Here is a 24,465-nt window from a genome sequence, read left to right on the forward strand (position 1 = left end):
ACGTGTCTTGTGGTAAAACTGCCGACCAATGGGATCTCTGGATCGGGATCCAGCTCCGCCCCTGGATCTAAAGGCAGCTCCGCCCCTGGATCTAAAGCCAACCCCGCCCCCTGGATGTCGCGTTCTGCAGTGAGGCGCTACTGGAAAATAGTCCCCTTAGTAACTTTCAATAGCTAAAAGTGTTAGCCCCAGATCTGGAGATCGACTGAATGGATTCCAAAACATCAAAATGTTTAATTCTATGGGAGCTGGAAAATGAGTATATTTTCAAAAAATTGGAGTGTCCCTTTAACAATAATGGCACATCCATATTATTTATATGTTTGAAAATAAATGACAGATGAAAAGAACTAAAACTTGAATCAGCTTTGTGTTTATTTAAAAAAAGAAACTGAACCACGTTCTTTACATAATGATCAAGAATTTTAATTCTCGCATTTGATCAGTATTACAGAAAATGATATTATAGTACAGAGTTTTTCAATATCTTTTCAATACCTTAGTATATGCCTCAGTAGTGCTGGTCACTTATCTGTACAATGTCACTCTTGCATTTTTTTGACTGTACATTTTATGTAATTCGTTTAAAAAGGCTGTCAGCACTTAAATAAGCTGTGTCTTCATCTTAAAGAAATAAAAGTTTCCAGGAAGCTCAGCCTCTAGGAGTGGGCCGGGCGTGTTTAAATGTAAGGGTAGTGGGTAAAATAGAGAGAGAGTAATAAGGGCAGTGCTATGAGGGCGAGTTTATGATGAAGTCTGCTCCAGGCCAAGGTAGTATACGGGTGCGTTTAAATAGCACAGAATTTACACAGACCCGTCAGAAGAAGTTTACTGACTGGTCATCGACTGCAAAAATGGTGTTTCAAAATAAAGGATCTGTACAAAATCTGCATTACCCAGTAGCACCCACTGCCTTTCCACCGCCAAGCACTCACCCCCAAAGCCCTGGCTTTTGGCACTGCGCACATAAACACGACTCACAATTTAAACGACAAGCAAAGCGGTTTTGTAAACCCTTTATAAAGCATTATGAAGTCTTATGGAGCATATAATACTAAAGGGAAAGATAGCTGGGTCACCTTGGTGCACTTTGAGGAGAGATGAAAAGATCCACGCTTTTGTCATGGAACCAAAGGGGTCTCTGTTGTAGTTTTAAGATTTTTTCATCCCTCAGTGACACATTTTCTACCGATGAGAAAATAAGCTTTCTGATGGATGTGTGAGAGGCGCCAACAGCTGTCTATTAAAATGCTACCGCTATCTATAAGTTCTAGCATTGAACACACAAAGCAATTGCAATGAAAGAGAACAAAGTTGCTTAATATGATAATATTCATTATTATATTAATAATTATAATAATTATAACAATATATTACAGAATAAATCTCTTATAGTTCATATATATATATTTTTCACTTTAAAAGGTATAATATTTTCTCTCTTTGAAATACTATGATGTCTTTGAAGTCATATTTTCATAAATTCACGTATTCGTCTTCATTTGAAACGTTGATTATACTGGATCAACTTTTTCCAAATCAATAAAAACTAGCTGTGCCGTTGCATATTACAGAATAGTAATGATATGTGGACATGCACCACTTTCTTGCACTTCGCTTGGTCTGTCCCTTAAAGATGACATCATAGTCGTCCTATGACCATGACGTCCACAACTTCGCCCTTGTGCAGCTCCACGTATTGCTCTGTTTTCGGAGGCAACATCAGAAGGCCGTTGGCACTGCGCATGCTCATTAGCCGACTACTCATTTGGTTTCCTGCAAAACATGGAGAAACATGGTGTTAATATACTTATATTTACTATAGTAATATACTTGCCATTCAGCAGATATTTTTAAAGGGACACTTCACTTTTTTTGAAACTACTAATTTTTCAGCTTCCCTAGTTAAACTTTAGATTTTTACCGTTTTGGGATCCATTCAGCTGATCTCCGGGTCTGGCGCTAACCACTTAGCTTAGCATAATCCATTGAATCTGATTAGACCATTAGCATCACGCTCAAAAATAACCAAAGAGTTTTGATATTTTTCCTATTTAAAACTTGACTCTTCTGTAGTTACATCGTGAACTTAGACCGACAGAAAATCAAATATTGCGATTTTCTAGGCAGATTTGGAACTATACTCTCATTCTGGCATAATAAATAAGGACTTTGCTGCGGTAACATGGCTGCAGCAGCCACAATGATATTATGCAGTGCCCGAAAATAGCCCCCTGCTATTGAAAGTTACTAAGGGGACTATTTTTGGCTGCTGCGTAATATCATTGCGCCACCTGCAGCCATGTTACAGCAACAAAGTCCTTGATTATTACTCCAAAAGGAGAGTACTGTATAGTTCCTAACGATATCTGCCTAGAAAATCGCAACTTTTAATTTTCTGTTGGTCTTAGTACATGATGTAACTACAGAAGAGTCCAGTTTTAAATAGGAAAAATATCAAAACTCTGGTTATTTTTGAGTGAGATGCTAATGGTCTAATCAGATTCAATGGATTGTGCTAAGCTATGCTAAAAGAGGTACAGCCAGACCCGGAGATGACCTGAATGGATTCCAAAACAGTAAAAATCAAATGTTTAACTCTAGATCTGGGAGCTAAATGAGCATATTTTCAAAATAAGTGTAGTGTCCCTTTAATTGTAAAACTATTTATGAAATTTCTGCTTGATCAACATGGGTCAAAAGTTTTGAGGATATAATGTTGATATTGATTTGGATTGCGATTTTTCACCCCTTTTCCACCAACTGGGTTCCAAGTTTACGTGCTGGAGCCAAAGTCGGTTGGTCAATCCATATATACACATTTCAATCAAAGAAAAATACTTTTCACCATTAGCATTTTATCAACCACATTTGTATACCTGTGCTCTGTGCCCAGGGCAGTGGTTCCTGGTGATGCCACGTCAGTATACAGCGATGATACTCCGGACGTGGATCCAACTTTACATCACAGGACAGCTGCAGAGAAATGGGAGCAATACTGATGAGATCCCAGCACAACGGGTGCGCAGTGTATGGGACACTAAGATGGGAAGTTTGCTTACCCTGGCTTTTATGATGGTGGGTCTTGGATCCAAAATCCCCTGCATCTTTCTTAATGCAGGGATGACAAAAAGATTACAGGTTACAACAGCTGACACTGGGTTACCTGAGAGAGACAACAAAAATGACTGTTGAGGTGACTGTGTAGGTACAGAGTTTAAGGCTTTGGAATGGAGATCTGGGGCAGAATGTCTGTACAAAAGATCAAAACAGTTGTGGATCATCGAATGGAAATGTAGGTGCATGTGTGAATGTATTTGCTAAAAATGGGGATATGGGGTTATGGCTATCCTAACTGTATGACTTCAGGAGTTTACAAAATTAAGATCAAGGTTTTCTTTTGAAATAAATGTGGTTTTCTTTTCAATAGCATGTAATTTAAAATCATTTCCCCTCCGGTTTCACAGACAAGACTTGAGGCTAGTCCTAGACTAAAGCACATATTTGAGCTGTCTCAACTGAAAATAATCGTAAGATATGCCAACGATTTGTCCCAAGATACACACCAGTAATGTCTTTTTTAAGGCATGTTCATAAAAGATGAAGAAAACATATTAATTTAACTAAAGGGCTCATTATACTTCTGCGTATAGCCTACGCCTGGTCGTAGGCTACGAGTCAGTTTTTATTAATACTTCTGCATTGTTGTTCGTGTCAACATGCAATTACACATGCAGACCGCTAGTAGGCAGTATCTACGTGTGTAACCCACAATAGCAGGGGAACAGTCGAAGAAGCAGCTCAGTAAACCCAAAAATGAAGAAGCTTGTGTGTTATTTGAGAAGATCAGCAGTAAATAGAGGTAAATAGAAAGTGAATATTGTTGCAGGTTGAGATAAATTAAAAATTTTAACTTGGCCCATCTTTGTTTTTACTGTCGTAAGCGGAAATCCGTATGAGGATATATGCGACGCAGATCTTATTGACCTGGGTTCTAGCGGACCAATCACATTGGCACGCTGTTACATTTTGGGAGCAAGGCATGGCAGGCTACGCCGTAGGCTACTGCCTACATTCGCGTCTCTGCGTAAGATATGCTGTTCAATCGACGCAGAAGTATGAAGCCGCTTAAGTCCTAGTCCTGGTTTTAGCTAAGGCTTGTCTGTGAAAAAAAAATACATTTACGCATATGGCAGACACTTATTGCAAGCGACTAACAGTACAGTGCATTCAAGCTGTACATTTAATCAGTGTGTGTGTTTCTTGTGATTGAATCCATGAACTTTTGCACTGCTAACGCAATGCTCAGTAAAGTTACAAGACAAGGCAATGTGAAGCACCCCTTAAAGGAATATTCAATTTTCTTAAAAGAAAAATACAGATTATTTACTCACCACCATGTCATCCAAAATGTTGATGTCTTTCTTTGTTCAGTTGAGAAGAAATTATGTTTTTTGAGGAAAACATTGCAGGATTTTTCTCATTTTAATGGACTTTAGTAGAGCCCAACATTTAATACTTAACTCAACACCTAACAGTTTTTTTCAACGGAGTTTCAAAGAACTTTAAACGATCCCAAACGAGGCATAAGAGTCTTATCTAGCGAAACGATTGTCATTTTTGACAAAAAAATAAAAAATATGCACTTTTAAACCACAACTTCTCGTCTAGATCCGGTCGTGATGCGCCAGCGTGACCCCACGCAGTACGTCATGACGTCAAGAGGTCACAGAGGACGAACGCGAAACTCCGCCCCAGTGTTTACAAGTGTTGAGAACGAGGACCGTTCCTACGTTGTTGTATGTCAACTGATACTAATTAATGTCTTTGTGTCAGTTTATTGTTACCAATGGTCCGCAAATGTGTGTTTTATATATGTAACACGTGACTTCCCTACGTCACTACGCATTTACGTTAGGTCACGCTGGACCAGACCTAGACGAAAAGTTGTGGTTTAAAAGATCATATTTTTTATTTTTTTTGTCAAAAATGACAATCGTTTCGCTAGATAAGACCCTTATGCCTTGTTTGGGATCGTTTATAGTCCTTTGAAACTCCGTTGAAAAAAACTGTTAAGTGTTGAGTTAAGTATTAAATGTTGGGCTCTATTAAAGTCCAGTAAAATGAGAAAAATCCTGCAAGTTTTCCTCAAAAAACATAATTTCTTCTCCACTGAACAAAGAAAGACATCAACATTTTGGATGACATGGTGGTGAGTAAATTATCTGGATTTTTCTTTTAAGAAAATTGACTATTCCTTTAAGCTCTGTTCTATTTAGTTGTGCTATATCTAGCTGTCTTTGAACACATAAACGTATTTTGTGTGAACGGACGCCCTACAAGTCTCCTCTTTATACACTACAGAAATTAGACATGGTACAACAGTGTGCCCTTCATCACATCAACAGGAAGGAAAGACTGAAAGCAAAAGGAGGACATGAGGAGAAATAAGGTAGGAATTTCTGACAAACAGCAGTTTCAAGAAACTAAGCCACATCACAGTACACAAACAGCAGGCTTGGGGTCACCACAGAACTAGCAGCTACAAGTAGAGCCATAAACTCGAAATAAATAAAAAGCACAAAGCTTTTCTCTCAGAAAACAGAACAGAAAGCGTCACAGTTGATGATCAAAAATTTGTTTTTGCTGATGAGTTCCATTCTATTGTGTATGAGATGTTGTTAGATTAGTCAAGGTTTTCATGATTTGGGATCTCAAGTCTGCCATGATTTTAAAACGCAAAAACTAAGAGATTTTCTGTTCAATATTGTTCTGGTTCAGAAAACCAGTTAATAAGGGTTTGGTGTCCATTTCCGTTTTCTGAGCTCAGGCTGAAGACAGGGCTTATTTTCTTGAATTAAAAGCACCTACTTCCACGTGTGGGAGGGGGCGCGGGAAGTCTGCTGGCCTCGATGTCACTCAAGGGCACAGCGTCCAGTAGAGTCGCCCCTGTGTCTCTGTAGGTGAAATTACCTTTGAAGGGGAATATAAAAATTGCCACTGTCACCTCTGCCTCTACTACCTGGGCTCTGAAGCTACAAGGTGGGAGCACAGTGGGCCTGGGGGCAAGCTTGGGAGACGGAAGACATGGACCAAAAGTGTGGGGCTCAGGTATACAGGTATTGAAAACTGCGGGCTGATACAGTGAAATTTCATGGGATGGGGACCATTTAAACATCTGGCCTGAAGGTGGGACTTCATAGTCAGAAATAGTAATGTATAATAATATATTAATGCGAGGAAACCTGTTTTTTGTGTGTGATCAGTGTTTCAGTTTCAGGTAAGAAAGACACTTTCTGCCAGTCAAAACAAAACTGTGCCATTCATTCATATACACAGACACACAGACTGGAGTACAAAATACAGCACAAAATACCTGGAAGGGCAAAGATCAGTTTTCTGGCACCGTCAATGTCTAAGGTGGCAAATGTGGTAGGCAAACTGCAAATAAAAGAGAAGAGAGCACATCAATGTTTATTTTTTATCAGCAGATCTTTCTCATTCTAGATCATTCTTATCTCAGACTACACATTCAAAGATGAATCATTGAGAGTCTTATGCACACTACAACAATGAGCGATTGTTATGCCGCTATTATACAGGCCTCTGCATGTATGGGCATGAACTGGATATGATGTCACATAAAGTTTTGCTTTTTATTTACACACCATGGATTCAGATCAAGCCGCTACCTTTCAGTCTCACGGAAGTGACTTAAACTGCAATTCATTGAATTCCCAACTTTAAAGCTGAAAAAATATGTTTACAGACTGGTATATATATATATATATATCTATTTATGTGAATTTTTTTAAGTGATTTTCTTTAACTCATCCGTCTGAATTACATTAAGCCTTATATTTCTGCATTATTAAGGGCATGGCCACTTGAGTGACAGGTGGATTGCCTCTGCTATCACTACTGTCGAACTAGGCAGGCATGGTTTCATTAATTAAGCACCTCAACCCACCCACATTTCGCCTCTTTGCCTATTTTTGGTTATCTGGGAGTGACACGCTGTGACTCGCTGCCATGATGGCGATGCCAGCTCCGCCCACTTTGGGCTTAAAAAATGCTTCTCAGAAACCTATGGGTGATTTCACAGACACTACCAAAGATATTTCATATTAACAAGATGTGGCATTGGTATTGATATGAATTGGGGAGATTGCACGGTCAATTTGGGCGCTCTAGCCCCACCTTACAGCAAAGAGAGCCAATCGTCAACCATTAACAGAATTACATCCTATGGGGGAGGGACATGGCATTTTCCAGAAACTTCTTCAATCTACACTGTAAAAATTACTTGTTGCACTTAAAATTGTAAGTTTAATAAATTTGAAATTAAAATTCATTTCAACTTTCTTGCTTAGTAAGGAGTTGCTATAAATTATAAAAGTAAAGTTAAATTAAACTTTATTTTTATCAATTATAGTAACTTCTCAATAGTCAAGAGAGTTGAAATTAATTGCAAATTAAACATTTACAGTGTAGAGCGAGCAACACAGTTGCGACAGAATCACAATATGTTTTTCCTATTCCATTTATACAGCAATATATAAACAAGTGGGCGTGTCTAACTGACATGAGACTTATCATGATGATAAAACAAGGAAAAAGATAAAAACACACTGATCAAGTCCAACCACAAATAAATCCCCAAGCAGGAAAAAGAGCTTATAATTAAAAGAGGTGCGACATATGTGGTCTGGACATGTTCGGGTTTCTATGTAGGCTATATTCTTTGTATATACTACATATTGTTACCAGGAAATAAAATTACTCAAATGGTCTATTCTAAGTGATGCACCGATGTATCGGCCGCCGATATTTATCGGACGATTTTTGATGAATTTGAAACCGTCGGCATATCGGCAGTAGCACGAGAAAAGCCGATACCGATTGTTTATTAATTAACTGCATAAAGAAATCCATTATATGTAAAAAATGAGTTAATGTTGTTAATAAAATAAATGCTGAATAGCAAAAACCACCTTTGAAGGTTGTCATGCTGTCTTATTATATTTTTTTAGCTTAATTTGTGCCTCTCTTATTATGTTGGTAAGTTGAATGTTAATGAGATCCAATCCATGTTCAGTAAAAATAATTGATGCAGAAATAAACTAGCTTATAAACCAACTGTATAGTTTTGTATACAAGTGTTTAATATCGGTATCGGCCAGAAGTTGTCTGTTTAAATCGGTATCGGCCTAAAAATATCCTATCGGTGCATCCCTAGTCTATTCCACTAACATAATCAATTTAAGATTAACCAGCTATTAAATGTTCAGTAATTGTTCACTTCACAACGTGTAACCATGTGGTTCTTACTAAAATAAGCAACACTACCGATCAAAAGTTTTGGAACACTCGCTCGCTCGCTCGTTCTTTATTTATATAGTTTTTCCACATTACAGAATAATAATAAACCCGTTCAAATTATGGCATAACACAAATGTGACTGGATTTAAGTTGGTTACTAAAAGTATTCAAATCAAAACTTTGTTATATTTTATCATCTGTAGTGCAGTCACCCTTTGCCTAGAAATTGCAAAACCGTACTCGTGTCATTTTATCAAGAAGCTTCTTGAAGTTTCACTTGAGGATGAATTTTAAAGAATATTGAGTTCAGATTTAATCTGGGCTCTTATTGGCTACTTTTTCTTCAGTATTCAGTTTAAGTTATCTATTCTGAAAATAATATTTTTAAATAAAATATTAGTTTTCTAATAACCGAAATTAATCTGTTTGGAACAGCTATATTTTTGTCTAAGAAAGTAATTTCAAGCATTTAACCATACACCTTCAGATGAAAAGATTTTGAAGATCATAGTTAACATTTCAGTGAAGTGTTTTTAAACATTCTGACAGATAGTGAATATTAGGGATGCACTGAATACATTCTTGGCCAAAGCCGAATAAAATGAAACACTCAGCCGTAGGCCGAATAGCGAACAACCGAACATGTTTTTTTTTCAGAATTATTTTGCCAAAATGCTTTGACGTTTTATTTCTCATTTAATATACGTGTTTTTATCATTGTAGGAAATCCTTAGTCTGAATATTTTTGGGGGGCAGACACGTTGATGAAAACATTGTTGAAACTAACTAGTAATGGATCTACCATTGCCATTAGCACCTGACAGGCTCAAACTACAGATTATGATGGGCTATTTGAAACACCAATATAAAGGTTACTCACTAAAATATGGCGCAAACTAAAAACATTTTTTTTTTAAACTTTTTTTTCATCTTTTACTATATGCCACAAAGTAAACCATGATGAGACTGAAAAAATTCAGCCACTTTGTGCATTTAAAGGTAAATACATCAATGTGGTGCACCTAAAAATAAGTGACAAAGATTTTGAGGGAATTTTATGTTCTGAAAAATCTTTGGTTACATGCATGGTAATAATAGGGCACAAAAATGAGATTCACCACTGGTCAAAACATGTTTAATGTTTAATAATTAGTGGTGGCATTTAATACAGATTTATTACTGAACACCAAACAACCTTTGCAACCTAAATTTGAAGTGGATACTGCAACATTAAAGTTACATAATTCAACTGATGTTGACTTTGCCTTTTCAGACACATCATGTGCATTTGTCTTTTGCATTGTTCTTTTAGTCAAAAGCTACACGTTTCACACACACATGCAGGCAAACCAGATATACGAATGTGTGTGTGTGTGTGTGTGTGTGTGTGTGTGTGTGTGTGTGTGTGTGTGTGTGTGTGTGTGTTTGTCATTATATTATCCTCATTCTGTAATCGCGTGCGTTAACGCACACACGCAAACCTGATTCATGAACCATCAGCGAATGCATGTGTTCGTCAGGATGAAGTCGGACCTGGTTCACGTGTATGCGTTAACGCATGCGATTACATAATATTATAATGCAAGCAAAACGTTTTGACACAAACGCAACTTTATACTGGTCTCCGTTCAGCATTTGGCTGCAGCTGGATCTCAACCACACTTTAAAGATCCGCCCCATTCTACTTCTGATTGGCTAGTTTGTTAGTTTGGTTGAGAGTTCCTCTCATACTATTTGTAGGCGAATGCATGAACTCGAACTGATATTAATATAATTATATAAAAAATTTTTATTTAGCAGTCAACGCCGCACGCCGGAAATCCGGCACGGTGTCAGGAAAACTTTAAGCCCTGTTACTGGTTGTAGGAAGTTTTTATTACATACTGCTGACGCTCTTCGTTGTTTCTCTTCTCATCTATAAGGAGTCTCTCGCTCTCCCTGCTTGTGCTTTGTCTTTTCACTTTGCTGAATAATTTTGGCTGCCGAACATTCGGTGCATCCCACGTATATTGTAGGCTTCATGCAAATACGGCTCTGTAAGACTAAGATTGTATTGATTCGACTTACCCTGGTTTCATAAACACTCGGCCAAAGTGGATCTGAGCATGGAGGTCTATATCCAGTACTTGCTTCAGATAGTCCTGCAGGGAAAAAGAGACTGTAGTGGTGAGTGTGTGTATTTGTGTTTCTCCTCTCATGCGGGACAACACATCTATCTACTCCAGCCTGTCCAACAGCACTATGCGATGAAGTCATTCAAAATCTCTAATAAATAGGGCAGAAAAATCCAGCGCAGCAGAGGTATGAAGCAATGCTGGGCAAAAACCCAAAACAAAAGGTCAAGTTAACAAGTGATGCTTAGTAGTAAGAAACAACACTGGAGAGAAACACAAGATGGCAGTACAACATACAGTGACGTCCGGCTGGAGTTCACTCAAAAATGAAAGTTCAGTCATAATTTCATCATTAAACCTGTATGAGTTTCATTCTTTTGCTAAATACAAAAGAAGATATTTTGATAAATGATGGTAATTGCTTACCATTATTCTTCAAAATATATTTTTTGTATGTAACAGAAGAAACGTCTAGACAAAGCAGATTTCATTCCTCTATTAAAGGGGCCATGGCATGAAAATTAGACTTTTTCCATATTTAAGTGCTATAATTGGGTCCCCTGTGATTCTATAAACCTAGAAAATGTGAAAAAGATCAACCTAGTAACTTAGTTTTGGTAAACCATTCTCTACAAGCACATAAAAAATAGGTCGTTGAAATTTGGCCCTCTTTATGATGTCATAAGGAGCTCTTATAAGAATAATTACTGCCATTTAGTGCAGAGAAAAAGAGAGAAAAAAATAATTCACAGCACAATTGAGTTTCAATTGCAACAAACCACCATCATTGTGATCAGTATTTGCACTTCATCAGCTCATTTGCATTTTAAAGGACACACCTAAAACGGCCAATTTTTGCCTACACCAACAAAGTTTCAATTTTAACATGTTATAATAAATGATCTATATGGTATTTTGAGCTAAAACTTCACATATGTGCTCTGGGGACACCAAAAATTTATTTGACATCTTAAAAAAGTCTTGTGCCATGGCCCCTTTAAGGAGCTGTAAGACTGAGCTGGTGACTTTTCATACATGATAGTTCTTCATAAACTATAGCCATTCCTATCAACTTACCTTCTCACCCATGGACACGCCCCCTGATGTGATGATGACATCGGCACGACTGATACCTTCATTGAGGGCATTCAGTAGGTCGTCTGGGCTAAAATTGGCAATTACACACAAAATACTGGCATATTGGTAAAGTAACCCAAATAGGTGGCCTACAGTACGTACTGTATGATTATCGCCAGAGTAAATTTAAAAGGGTAGTCATACAAGATCAAAAATGTTGACATTTTTAATGATTTAGGCATGGGCAGTGTTGACTCTGTGGTATGTGTGTGTGGTAAGGGTGTGATGCTGACTTGTCTCCGACGATGCCGAGGTTGATAGTGGGGTAGCCATGCTCCTGGATGGTGGCCAACAGTGTGGATCGGTTACTGTCCCTGATTTTTCCTGGGTGTAGGTCATCTTCCGGATTTAACAACTGCAAGTGTAAACACACCCGTACACATTCAAACAAGCATTGTGACGAGTAAGAGAAATGGTAAAGCCACACAGGACAAAAAAGACAAAGACAAAAACACACTGTTGTACCTCATTGCCGGTAGACATGACTGCTACAACTGGGAATTTCTGCACCTCCACCTCTGTGACTCCTACGGTGGCCAGTAGCCCAATCTCAGATGGACCCATGTGAGTGCCCTTAGCCAATACGCACTCTCCTCTTTTTATATCATGCCCTATAGGCCTGTGTGTGCCAGACAGAAGAGCAGAAATGAAACACATGGAATAGATAAAACATGGATTGAAGGAAATCTTTTACAACAAATAACAAAAATGTGGCAACATGTTAAAAAAATAGTTTTGGTGCAAATAAAAGTGCATGGATGAGTTTTGTTTGTGTTGCAATGGACAGCAATGGCTTAAGATGAAAGAATAAAAGAAAAGCATACATTTCCATATGACTATTATCACCATATTATATCTATGTTTGTTTTTCACAGAATTTGAAGGATTAATACTATCAAATGGTTAAAAAAATTGGTAACACTTTACAATAAGGTTGTTTAAGTAAACATTAGTAAATGCACTAACTAACATGAACAAACAAAAAACAATATAGTTTGATTAATTTTGTCAATGTCATTACAGTTATTCATGCTACTAATGTTAACACTTAAAATGCTTGACTTTATAAATGTAATATTAAATGCTGAAATTAACTAATATGAATAAATTCTGTAGAAGTACTGTTTATTGTTAGATCATGTTAGCTAATGCATTAACTAAGTTTTAACAAATACAACCTTATTGTAAAGTGTTACAAAGTAATTTTTTAAAGGTGCCAAAGAATGCATTGATACATTTGGCCCTATTTTAATGATCTAAGCGCATGGTCTTAAGCACACGGCGTACAGTCTAAAAGTGCGTGTTTTAATGCACTTTTGCTAATTTAAGGACAAAAATATGGTTTGTCCGCCTAGCACAGAGTCTAAAATGGTTGTTACTATTCTTGTAATGAGTAACGAGTGTGCTTTAAGCATAACGTGCAATAAACCAATGAGAACCTCATCTCCCATCCCCTTTTTAAACCCAGCTGTGCTTGCGCCAGGCTTTGTAAACTTTGTAAAACTTCGCGGAAGAAGATCACCACTATTTTAAGATTGATGTAAAAAAAAATGTTTTTTTAAATTGTTCTTTTTTGTTTTAAAACCTCTTTAAAAGTCATTTTCTTTCAGTCATGGAAGTAAAAATAGCAGACTTTTAATTGCTGTAAATGTATGGATAGCCTACATGACCAGTGTAATCTCAAAGAATAATTAGCAAATATGCAAGAAAAGATTTGCACTACAAAAAAACAGAAGATAAATAATTTTCAAGAAATGTTTCAGCACTCGTACAGCGCCGTGAGATAGTTTTTAAAGCATTACTGAAAAAAGGTTCTCATCTTCCATATCCAGAGGTACAAAGTTATCATATACAAAAATCCGTGGGGCATTAAAAAAGACATTTAAAAATAGCTGCAATATTTGCATTTGTTTAAAGCAACACTATGTAGTTTCCATGTAAAAGTGACTTACAGCTCCCCCATGTGGTTGAAAAGCGCAACAGTGCCTGGTATCAGACACTCTTCTGCAGGTAGGGGGAGGGGCGGGGCTGTGTGCTCTACCCTCCACCGCCACTTTCAGAGTGTGCTTGTAGCAGCTAGGAGGCTGCTCAGGTTGCAGCAACAGTACAATTTGTCCAGTTAAAAGTTGTTCTATTACTGAAATAATTTTAGAGACATTATTTAAAGGTAAAAAAACTACATAGTGTTGCTTTAAAGCAAAACATTCAATTACTTATCAGGCTACTGATGAAGCAGCTCTTTACGCCTTCTAACGTCTTATAATCGGCCCTTTTTCATGTCCAGGAGACTCAATAATAATCTTTTACATTTTAATTCTTTAAATTTTATTTTTAAAAACGTTTGTGTGCTGTCCATGTATGTAATAAGCAAACGCGCGTTGTCGTCCCATTTATAGGCGCATTTTACTAACGCGCTCTTTAATTAACAAAAACAACATTGCGCCATTAATTTTAGACTTTAGACTAGGTTTTAGTTTTTAGGTTTTAGGTTTTAGCAACAAGCCAACAATGCGCCTGAACACACCTGGTTTTCAGACCAGTATGTCCATGGGCACAAATGTATTTGCTATTTAAACAACGTGACGCTGGATGTGAAAATGATAACTGCGCACCGTTACATCGTTCTCTGATTTTTCGTAGAAGGTGTGTGGCTTTATTAATTGCAAAAATTGTTAATAGACGTTTCAGTAAGTCTGTGTGCCAAGTTTGTGTTTTTTGTCAGTATCGACCTCCAAAACGTAATTGTAATGTCAATAGAATAACTTTGCAGCCTAAACGCTAGCATATAGCATTAACTAGCATATAACGCTAACTCAGCAGTCACAACTTTGTTTTTAGCATTGTAACAATATTGTAATTAATTTAATCATTGTAATTTAATGTTGGGGCATACTTCACGCCTGTAACGTCACAGCTGGTGTTATGTAGAGATTAGCCTGTTTTCCAGCGTCTTGCATGCACAAGGTTAACATAAGAAAGAGGGGTAACACTTTAGTATAAGGACCAATTCTCACTTTTAACTAGTGTCTTATTAGCTTACATATTAGCGGTTTATTAGTGCTTATAAAGGACATATTAATGCCTTGTTCTGCATGACCATATTTTACATCCCTTAACCCAATCCAATACCTAAACCTAACGTCTACAACAACTACCTTATTAGCTATTAATTAGCAGTAAATTGGGAGTTTACTAAAGCAAAACTCATAATTAAAAATCAATAAGTGTTCCCCATACTAAAGTGTTCTGAAAGAGGAAACAATCACGTTTGAGGCTCACAATATGTCATTTCCATGTACAGAACCCTTATTATTCATCTATGATTCATCTTTACAGTTTTACATTCTATGGCACTTTTAAATATTTTTTCAAGCTATTTTAAAAATGATTGCTGCTTGGTTTAGAAAAATCCACACATACAGTATCAAGCAGAATAGCATTCTTGAGAGGAAAAAAGTCACAATTTGTTATTATAAAAGGCTATTTTAGTTTTCCTCACTTAACAATGAAAAAAGTAGCTTAATTTAGTAATAGATTTATAGTACAGCTACTTGGCAACAGTGCAAAATTGTGAAATGAAATAAACTTGAATTAAACTGAATTCATGATTTCTGGCAAACAGATCATAAAAAATGTCTCCAACCTGATGTCTTGTCCTGGACGTGCCTGAACCAAGATCCTCACCTCCAGCTCCTCTGTACCCTATAATTCATATGTGTATACAAATTAAAAAGTGTTAGGTGCACATGACATCTTCTTTATTTGATATCTAGGTAAATGAATAAAGTGGGCTATTGTAGCTACAGTATAGTCTGGTGACAAAATGGCAAGAGAGATTGTTGCAAAAAAGTCTGATAAACGTACATCTTCAGACTCTCGTAGCAGTTCTGTGTCTTCTACTTGCACGACGGCATCTGCACCACATGGGATAGGAGCACCTGTTGTTACCCTCATCACCTGCCCTGGCATGACTGTGAGACTGGGCTACAAACACAAAAACACAAGATTAGTTATCCCAGAACTTTACACCTATATATATACAGTCTTGTTCAAAATAATAGCAGTACAATGTGACTAACCAGAATAATCAAGGTTTTTAGTATATTTTTTATTGCTACGTGGCAAACAAGTTACCAGTAGGTTCAGTAGATTCTCAGAAAACAAACAAGACCCAGCATTCATGATATGCACGCTCTTAAGGCTGTGCAATTGGGCAATTAGTTGAAAGGGGTGTGTTCAAAAAAATAGCAGTGTCTACCTTTGACTGTACAAACTCAAAACTATTTTGTACAAACATTTTTTTTTTCTGGGATTTAGCAATCCTGTGAATCACTAAACTAATATTTAGTTGTATGACCACAGTTTTCCACTCCATGATTCTTTAACAATTCATTCACATTTCTTGGTTTTGCTTCAGAAACAGCATTTTTGATATCACCCCACAAGTTCTCAATTGGATTAAGGTCTGGAGATTGGGCTGGCCACTCCATAACATTAATTTTGTTTGTTTGGAACCAAGACTTTGCCCGTTTACTAGTGTGTTTTGGGTCATTGTCTTGTTGAAACAACCATTTCAAGGGCATGTCCTCTTCAGCATAGGGCAACATGACCTCTTCAAGTATTTTAACATATGCAAACTGATCCATGATCCCTGGTATGCGATAAATAGGCCCAACACCATAGTAGGAGAAACATGCCCATATCATGATGCTTGCACCTCCATGCTTCACTGTCTTCACTGTGTACTGTGGCTTGAATTCAGAGTTTGGGGGTCGTCTCACAAACTGCCTGTGGCCCTTGGACCCAAAAAGAACAATTTTACTCTCATCAGTCCACAAAATGTTCCTCCATTTCTCTTTAGGCCAGTTGATGTGTTCTTTGGCAAATTGTAACCTCTTCTGCACATGCCTTTTTTTTTAACAGAGGGACTTTGCGGGGGATTCTTGAAAATAGATTAGCTTCACACAGATGTCTTCTAACTGTCACAGTACTTACAGGTAACTCCAGACTGTCTTTGATCATCCTGGAGGTGATCATTGGCTGAGCCTTTGCCATTCTGGTTATTCTTCTATCCATTTTGATGGTTGTCTTCCGTTTTCTTCCACGTCTCTCTGGTTTTGCTCTCCATTTTAAGGCATTGGAGATCATTTTAGCTGAACAGCCTATCATTTTTTGCACCTCTTTATAGGTTTTCCCCTCTCCAATCAACTTTTTAATCAAAGTACGCTGTTCTTCTGAACAATGTCTTGAACGACCCATTTTCCTCAGCTTTCAAATGCATGTTCAACAAGTGTTGGCTTCATCCTTAAATAGGGGCCACCTGATTCACACCTGTTTCTTCACAAAATTGATGACCTCAGTTATTGAATGCCACACTGCTATTTTTTTGAACACACCCCTTTCAACTACTTGCCCAATTGCACAGCCTTAAGAGCATGCATATCATGAATGCTGGGTCTCATTTGTTTTCTGAGAATCTACTGAACCTACTGGTAACTTGTTTGCCACGTAGCAATAAAAAAATATACTAAAAACCTTGATTATTCTGGTTAGTCACATTGTACTGCTATTATTTTGAACAAGACTGTATATATATATATATACACACACAAAATGATATTATCAGGTGAAAAAAAAACAGTATGACATCCATGCAAACATGCACAGGTTTATTAGATGAACATTATTATTTTTCAAGTTAAATATGCTATGAAACACCTAACATGGCCTCACCAGTGTGTATTTTTCATGTTCACTGTATTTGGGAGTTCATTTACATAAATTGCCTTTACAAGTAATGCCAAAGCACACTGCAGTGCAGAGGTATTTCCAGTGTGTTTGTGTGTGCATGTGGGAATTAACATCAGGTTTTAGGGCACATGAGAGTGGATGAACATGAACTAATGTGTGTTAGAAAAAGCATTGACATATTTTAGTTAAGCTCACCTGCTCCCCAGCCTGAGACTCCCCGATGATAAAACGATCCCCAGGGCCATCGGCAGCTGAGAGACAGGAAAAACAATCAACCCTCTTAGATATACTAAAATGTAACTTTCAACGTAAAGATTACCATCTTTGTGATGGTAATAAGGTAAAATTATTGCCACTGCATTTAATTCTTAAGAAAATTATGATAAACCAATAATAATAAGTTAAAATGTCCATCATTTCAAATGCCACTGGTGGAAGTGCACATGCACATGAATTCAGCAGTACATAAAACTGTAAGTGTATGATGTAACATGCATTATATAGTATTTCATGCTGTAACACTCTTTTTTCTGTTTAATTTATAAAAGATTTAATCTACATTTCATTAAAAAAATCTAAATGTTAACTAATTGCAATTTTTAAATAACTACCATTACATCAATACAAAGCCATCATGACAGTTTTGTGTGCAGGTTTTGTAGTAAAATGGTCGGTTACATCATTGTTCTGCTCTTAAGTCTCAGAAAAAGCAGAACAACACTAAAAAGAAAATCCCTATCCAAAAACCTGCTTCAACACCTGCACCATTTCAGTCCAAAAAAGGTAAATGAGACCTTATACCAGTGGTTCCCAGCTTTTTTCACTTCAGGGATCCCTAGTTGCCCACAACAATATTTGAAGGCCCCCACTCACTAAATTTCTTTCAACATAAAATGTTCACATTAAAACTTGGAATGACTAGACAGATGTATATTCGCTACTAAAATTGCCCAAAAAGTAAGAAAAAACTTGATCTTTGCTTGTTTTAGTTTATTTTAATGCTTGTATATTGTCCAATTTTGAATCATTTAAAAGTCATCTTAAGGCCCCCTTGGAAATCTCCTTAGGCCCCCCTGTGGGCCCCGACCCCCTGGTTGGGAAACACTGCCTTATACAATGCCATCTCACCTCGAACAGCGTAGCCATCTTTAACTGATGCTGGGAAAGGTGGCAGGTTGTCTTTGGCGTAGACGTCCTGAGCCAAAACGCGGCCCATTCCATCTACAAACACAAAAATGATAGAGATAAAGTTTTAATGGGATTGCAAATACAGCTCCAATACACAATCATGATTGTTTTTGGCACTTGGAGTGTATGAATCGGAGGCCGGCAAACGCTGCATGAGAAAGCAAACGTAGGCATGCGGCCATATGGATGTTGAGAGCAGGAATGGAGGCAAGTGGAGATGAACATGAGGAGATGATGCAGGCAGAAGGATCCCAATGAAAAGGTGGGTGCAAGGGTGCCATTTCCTCCGAGCACCAAACACACACAGTCACGTACATAGCCTGAGATCTCTGGAGCGAGTAACAAGCAGCCACCCACACATGAAAAGAAGAATAAAAACAGACAGAGAGAAAAGAGAAAGAAAAGATCTGGGAGAGCCAGAAGGAAAGAGAGAGAGACAGAGAGCAAAGGCGCTTGTGTAGAGATAAAGAATGGGAATAAGACAGGGCGAGCAAGCTGATGCTAATGAGGCCTTTGCTCTGTTGGAGACTGATTAGAAAAGACTTATTTCTCTAAAACAGCACATCTGACGAGGCTCTAAATATAGCGAGTGTCTGGAATGGGAGATCAAACAGATGGGTACGGTGTTATCTACACACAGCGATGAGTACACAACCTCGCATCACTGACAGTGCTTACAACCCAGCCTCGGTGAAACGGCAACGATTCCCTGCAGCTACAATACAGCAAGCCTATGTCTACTCAACACAACAGTGTTCACATTTAGTTCCTAGGACCACAGACAAAGTCCATAACAACTACTCAAAAATCTACAGATAGCCCAATGCAACAGTAATGGGTCGTTTACACAGAACAACAAATGGAGTGTAACAAAATGTAAAGTTTATTAAGTAACCTGGTGGAGTTAAGCTTTTTCCTTTTTACCGTTTTGGAATCCATTCAAGCTGATCTCCGGGTCTGGCGATACCACTTTTAGAATAGCTTAGCATAATCCATTGAATCTGATTAGATCATTAGCATTCGCGCAAAAAAATAACCAAAGAATTTCAATATTTTTCCTATTTAAAACTTGACTCTTCTGTAGTTACATCGTGTACTAAGACTGACGGAAAATTAAAAGTTGCGATTTCTAGGCAAATATGACTAGGAACTATACTCTTATTCTGGCGTAATAATCAAGGACTTTGCTGGCGTAACATGGCTGCAACAGGCGCAATGATATTGTATTAAAAGTAACCAAGGGGACTATTTTCAGGCAGTGCGTAATATCACTACGCCTGCTGCAGCCATGTTAAAGCAGCAAAGTCCTTGATTATTACGCCAGAATGAGTGTATAGTTCCTATCTGTGAATAAATTTGGAGGAAAATTATTAAATGTTAAAAATTATTATAAATATCATTATTTTAAATATTAACTACATTGTGGTCCTTTCGTGTCTAGCGATGTGTGTTTATATTAAAACTAAAACGTTTGTTGCAAATATAAAATTATAAAGTTTCATGAAATTAAAGGAATATTCCTTTTTCTTAAAAGAAAAATCCAGATAATTTACTCACCACCATGTCATCCAAAATGTTGATGTCTTTCTTTGTTCAGTCGAGAAGAAATTATGTTTTTTTGAGGAAAACATTGCAGGATTTTTATAATTTTAATAGACTTTAATAGAGCCCAACATTTAATACTTAACTCAACACTTAACAGTTTTTTTCAACGGAGTTTCAAAGGACTATAAACGATCCCAAACGAGGCATAAGGGTCTTATCTAGCAAAACGATTTTCATTTTTGACAAGAAAAATAACAAATATACACTTTTAAAGCACAACTTCTCGTTTCAATCCGGTCGTGATGCGCCAACGTGACCCCACGCAATACGTCATGACGTCAAAAGGGTCACAGAGGACGAACGCGAAACTACGCCCCAGTGTTTACAAGTGTTGAGAACGAGGACCGTTCCTACGTTGTTGTATGTCAACTCATACTAATTAATGTCTTTGTGTCAGTTTATTGTTTACAATGGTCCGCAAATGTGCGTTTTATATATGTAACACGTGACCTCCCTACGTCACTACGCATTTACGTTAGGTCGCGCTGGACCGGATTTAGACGAGAAGTTGTGCTTTAAAAGTGTATATTTGTTATTTTTATTGTCAAAAATGACAATCGTTTTGCTAGATAAGACCCTTATGCCTCGTTTGGGATCGTTTAGAGTCCTTTGAAACTCCGTTGAAAAAAACTGTTAAGTGTTGAGTTAAGTATTAAATGTTGGGCTCTATTAAAGTTCATTAAATTGAGAAAAATCTTGCAATGTTTTCCTCAAAAAGCATAATTTCTTCTCGACTGAACAAAGAAAAACATCAACATTTTGGATGACATGGTGGTGAGTAAATTATCTGGATTTTTCTTTTAAGAAAATGGAATATTCCTTTAATTGAGTTGGCTCGTACAATTTTCGGTTGGAGAGCTTTTGAAAAGGTCACGTGATTTCCAGTAAGGGAACATAGGGACCGTCATTGCTCACTGGTTTTTGCGTTGCATTGTGGGAATTTTTAAGGAACAAATGATTGATTTTGCGATTATGACAGCCCCTTTTTGAAAAAATTGAGAGATGAGGGAATAAACAGAAGTGTGACAGATGAGAAGCTACAGGCATGAAAGATGAAAACAACAGACTACTAAACAAAAGGAGCTGATTGGGACAAACCCTTGGGTTTTTTCGGAAAAAAATTATTTGGTCTTTTGACCGTTTTGAACAACAAAAATACTTGCGGTGCATCCCTAGATATCTCATCAGATTCCAGGCTGAGAGTTACATTAAACCCCAGGCACTTATTTAAAAAACAGGGGAAGAGCCCCTCAATACGCCCCACGCCAACTTTGTGTTTCAGTGGAAATACGCAGCAAGTTTGTGCCAGAGCAAAAGCATGACTGCCTTCTTTGTGACCGTCTTACTAACCAGTTGAGTGAGTGTACCTCCTTTCTACCCAATCGGTTCTGCTTTTGGTAATGGAAAATAAAATATAGATTCTTATGTTATTATTGGTACATAACTTTGACAAGCACATTTTATCTCACCATTTCTAATTGGTCTACAGGGCTCCAGACTAACTTTTTTCACTAGGAGCACAGGGGCCCCCAACTGAAAATTTTAGGGGCGCAACCCAAAAATTTAGGGGCACACACCGTAAATCAACATGCTAATCAAATAATGACACTTCTACAAATTTATACTGTATTAATAATAAATACTTTGATGATAGATGCAGAAAGTACAATGTGCTGTTTCAAATTCAGTGTCACATCACAAAAAAAGGTCAAATTTACTGGGGCGACTGGATGTAAAATTCAGTGGCACACTCTCAAATTTTGGTGACAAAATGGCAGTCTGGAGCCCTGGTCTATTATGCATATTTGCACACACAGCCTGTGTTCCTAAAAGATTTTCATATGTGCGCCTTGCTGCATGCACCGCATCAACTAAAATGACCCAAACGAGGTTTAAACTTGACACAAGCGCGCAGCCTTTTGTCTCTCAAAAGTGGTTAAATACTCGCGTTTGGTTCCACATTTAAAACACACCGAAATTCCATCTTACCGTTTTGCTAATTTCACTTGGATGAAATGAGATGACACATTCAATGCATTTTTAACTTTAAAAACAAACAAATCTATTCAAAACCGCAATATCGGGCAGAAAAATTGCAATTAGACATCACCAAAAATCGCACAGCCCTAGCACCACAAACAATAATACACTGCAAAAATAAGGATTGTTTTCAAACAAGTTTTGCAACCATTTCCCGTTTTCCACCGACTGGACAAAAAAAACACCATTGCCCTCGAAAAATAAACCACCGTCTAAAGCCAATGTTGCTGCCTCATTTTAGCAATGCTAAAATACATAATATACTATGAGATACACTACAGAAAACTAACACTTCAAAACAAGGTTGAATTTGTTAACATGCTATTGCATTAGCTAACATGAATTAAAATTTGCACTTCCCCAGCATTTTCTTTACATTTTTAAAAACAAAACGGTTAACATTAGTTAGGGCACAATAAACTAACATTAACTGTACTGGCACTAATCAACATGAACAAAAATTAACAAATGCTGAAAAACTATATCGCTTAGTGTTGTTTATATTATCTTATGTATTAAATAACATTATCATATACCATTATGTTATGAATAGTTATGAATATAAAATTCTGTACTAAAGAATACCAAGGATAAATCTTACAGATAAAGCACTAAATTAACACTAATGTTTTATTAAAAAAAACAAGCTTTCAATATTTTTATTTGGTATTAACTAGTATTAAGCAAAAATGTACTTATGGCCGCAAGAAATTGTACATTTAATAACGGCTGAGGACTACATTCTGCTGCTTCTATCAACATACAGAAGCCACGACTATTTTCACAATATAACACTCATCCGAACTTTACTATTTATGTACCGCAGATATACTACAGACATACTGAAGTATCTCTAAATATGCTGGTTATTGTTCATAACAAAAAAGTAATTATCAGCTATTGGTATCAGCTGAAAATTCAGGAGCATTTGCTTGCCACCGACATCCAACAGAACTGCTTATGCTAAATGGCCAATCTTCTCCAAGGCCGAGTCCATTTATAAATCTTTAAATTAATTTTATTAACCGTAGCGACAGAGAGACGTTTTAAAACACACACTCGCTCATAACTTACACCCATCTTGGTGCGTGAACAACGCCATTTCAAAAATTTATGAGTGACATTACTTGGCTTGGTAAGGATATTTCCTCTATTTACGCTGATCTGGACTTGGTCTCCATGTGCTCGAACTGAGCTGAATATCCATCACTTTTATCTGTCATGAAACTGTGAGGCTCTCCGCAGGGTTACTGATGGATCGAAACTTAGTTTAAGGCATTTGGTGGTTTTGTAAAATGAAGTGATGTATGAAAAGTGTGTCTATTGAATGTTTGGTTTAGGTTTGGGGTTTGAAGAGCATTTGTGTGTCTTTTTTTGGTTTACAATGCATTAAAAATACACATTTAGTGAGCCCAGCTACTTTAGCGAGATTATTTTTATATTGTTTACCTTTTTGTATTTTTGTGTCATGTCTTGTGTCATACGCATTGTGTTTTTCAAGATCCTCTGGCACTCAGGCTTTTTGGTCTGGTTAAACACAAGCATGCTATGTAAACACCCCTAAAAACATTCAATTTCATTATTACCAATTAGTCATGGCTTTTTTAAAGATAGACTATTAGTCACCTTTGACTGATGGATTTTTGCTGGTTTCCATAGCAGTAGTTGAGCAAAAATCTGAGATAGTTGCATTTTGTGAAGGACTTTTGATAGAGATCAGATTCAGAACGATCCTCAAAACATACACGGACATACAGCTGTTTGTCCTAGGGCGATACTTCCGGGTTTTATACAGTAAGTAGTAGAAGAGCCACCAGGTGGATAATAGTGGTATTGCGTAAAGCCGGAAATATTTGTCATTGGCAGGGAAGCGTTTTCTCTTAATTGACAAGTAAATTTGTCAAAGGCAGGAAAAGAGTTAAATCGAAAAAGGTTTTGATTTGAGGTAAGTGCGAATAATGGGAGATGGGAATGCAATTGCCAAAAAATTCTGACGTAGCGAACATTAAACCCATGGGACAGACTGTCAAGCTGTTTCCGCTGACATTGACTATACCATATATGGGGCTTGACGTCGTCTTAAAAGGCATAATTCGGGCATAAATTATATTAAACCCATTAAGATTAACTCACCCTCAAGCCTTCTTAGATGCATAAGTCCATCATGTTTTTATGCAAACACATTTTCACTTATTTTAGAAAGTGCTAGATCTTTCAGTTTATAAAATATAAAGATATGGAGTGCACCTCTTTCAAGTCCAAAAAATGTACATCCATCCTTCACAAAAGTAATCCAACCGGCTCCAGG

General features: G+C 37.2%; 1 protein-coding gene across 12 annotated transcripts in view; it reads right to left on the reverse strand.

Annotated features, from left to right (window-relative positions):
• Nucleotides 1–357: 357 nt before the first annotated feature.
• The window catches only part of gphna (gephyrin a), a 121,888-nt gene continuing 97,780 nt past the window's right edge, over nucleotides 358–24,465 (reverse strand). For 10 of the 12 annotated variants that reach the window (XM_065288455.2, XM_065288456.2, XM_065288452.2 and 7 more), the window contains 12 exons: nucleotides 18,453–18,545; nucleotides 17,520–17,575; nucleotides 15,438–15,557; nucleotides 15,217–15,275; nucleotides 12,039–12,192; nucleotides 11,807–11,928; nucleotides 11,514–11,601; nucleotides 10,390–10,463; nucleotides 6,377–6,441; nucleotides 3,063–3,166; nucleotides 2,880–2,976; nucleotides 358–1,776 (listed from right to left, as the gene is read on the reverse strand). In XM_065288455.2, the coding sequence (XP_065144527.1) occupies nucleotides 1,643–1,776; nucleotides 2,880–2,976; nucleotides 3,063–3,166; nucleotides 6,377–6,441; nucleotides 10,390–10,463; nucleotides 11,514–11,601; nucleotides 11,807–11,928; nucleotides 12,039–12,192; nucleotides 15,217–15,275; nucleotides 15,438–15,557; nucleotides 17,520–17,575; nucleotides 18,453–18,545 (1,166 nt within the window). In that variant the 3' untranslated portion in view covers nucleotides 358–1,642. Of the gene's footprint in view, nucleotides 1,777–2,879; nucleotides 2,977–3,062; nucleotides 3,167–5,871; nucleotides 5,974–6,376; nucleotides 6,442–10,389; nucleotides 10,464–11,513; nucleotides 11,602–11,806; nucleotides 11,929–12,038; nucleotides 12,193–15,216; nucleotides 15,276–15,437; nucleotides 15,558–17,519; nucleotides 17,576–18,452; nucleotides 18,546–24,465 lie in introns of all 12 variants that reach the window. The other 2 variants (XR_010544397.2, XR_010544398.2) reach the window with 2 other exon arrangements.

This window comes from Paramisgurnus dabryanus, chromosome 17 (genome assembly GCF_030506205.2).
Source record: "Paramisgurnus dabryanus chromosome 17, PD_genome_1.1, whole genome shotgun sequence".
Taxonomy (NCBI): domain Eukaryota; kingdom Metazoa; phylum Chordata; class Actinopteri; order Cypriniformes; family Cobitidae; genus Paramisgurnus; species Paramisgurnus dabryanus.